The sequence below is a fragment of the Akebia trifoliata genome, chromosome 2 (assembly GCF_017979445.1).
Source record: "Akebia trifoliata isolate Shusen 1 chromosome 2, ASM1797944v1, whole genome shotgun sequence".
NCBI lineage: Eukaryota > Viridiplantae > Streptophyta > Magnoliopsida > Ranunculales > Lardizabalaceae > Akebia > Akebia trifoliata.
The window spans coordinates 724,106-725,210 of NC_141376.1; the positions used below are offsets into that span (position 1 = coordinate 724,106).

A 1,105-nucleotide genomic window follows, 5' to 3' on the forward strand; every position below is an offset into this window, starting at 1 on the left:
TTACAACCTTTCATAGGCATGCCCAGAAGCATCCTTACATATAATCTCTATCAACCTCTGAGGGAGGTCCCTATGCTCAAGAATAACGCTACCTGAAGAATGAAGGAGTGAAGCAAGAAAGTCGGCAGCTTTGTTGCATTCTCTGTAGCAGAAGGTGAATCCAATTTTTTGGAAGTGGTTCCCTTTCGTCTTAATGGCTTTAACTAGCCTTTCTTCTCTCCAAGGGATTGTTCTCTCCCCCTTAATGCATTCGATAGCCTCTTTAGAGTCGGTTCTGATCTCTAGCACTTTGATGTTTTTCTTTTCCGCCATTGTCATCCCCTTTAGGATTGCTTGAAGCTCATGGTGTAAGACTGTCTCTCCTCGGTTTTGCTCCGCTAAAGCTAACACCATCTTGCCATCGATGTCTCTAATAATAGCCCCTTCTCCTCCCCTGTCACCTTTTAGAGACCCATCGGTGTTAAGCACAAACCAGTGCTCCGGAGGCTTGGTCCATATGCATTTCAGAGGCACTCTAACCATATACTGAAGGCTTAGGTTCCATGAGTCCATAAATACTGAAGGATATTGTTGACCTGTGTCCAAGGGCAGTCATTAAAGTGCAATAAATACACTTTGGAAGTAGAATTTGTATTGAAAATGCGGTTACAAAGATTATTTTATACAAAAATATCCTCAGATTCTAATTTTCAAACTGTATTTATTGCACTTTAACGTGTGCATTAGGGCACACAACAAGACCCTTAAATAAATGAATGCAACTTAGATGTGAAGGAAAAGTCCATTGGGATCTAGTCGAGATGATATGGAAGCGACTGGTTGCGCTCCCCAGATCGTGACTTTGAATTTCTCTTGCCCTTCCACAATTAAGGTGGCTACTTAATTGACTACATGTGACAGGGTGGGATGGTGTGTGCAGTCCGAGGACTAGTCCTATGGATAAGGTTAGTCTTTGGGTCCCAATGGTCCGATGGGATTGTCTTGTTACCCAAAAAACAAAAAACAAAACACAAAACGTAGATGTGAAGAAAAAAATCCTACATGGTATTATTAAGTGGTGGTATAAAAGTTTTGATACAACAACAGCTAGTGCAAATTAAGGAGA

General features: G+C 41.4%; 1 protein-coding gene across 1 annotated transcript; it reads right to left on the reverse strand.

Moving 5' to 3' along the window:
• LOC147408546 (uncharacterized) lies at positions 1-552 on the reverse strand. The gene has a single exon (XM_086459960.1). It carries the CDS (start codon positions 550-552, stop codon positions 1-3), a length of 552 nt encoding a protein of 183 aa, XP_086316086.1.
• Positions 553-1,105: the final 553 nt, after the last annotated feature.

Coding starts and splice junctions, on each gene's coding strand:
- LOC147408546 (XM_086459960.1), bottom strand. CDS start 552: ATGGACTCATGGAACCTAAGCCTTCAGTATATGGTTAGAGTGCCTCTG.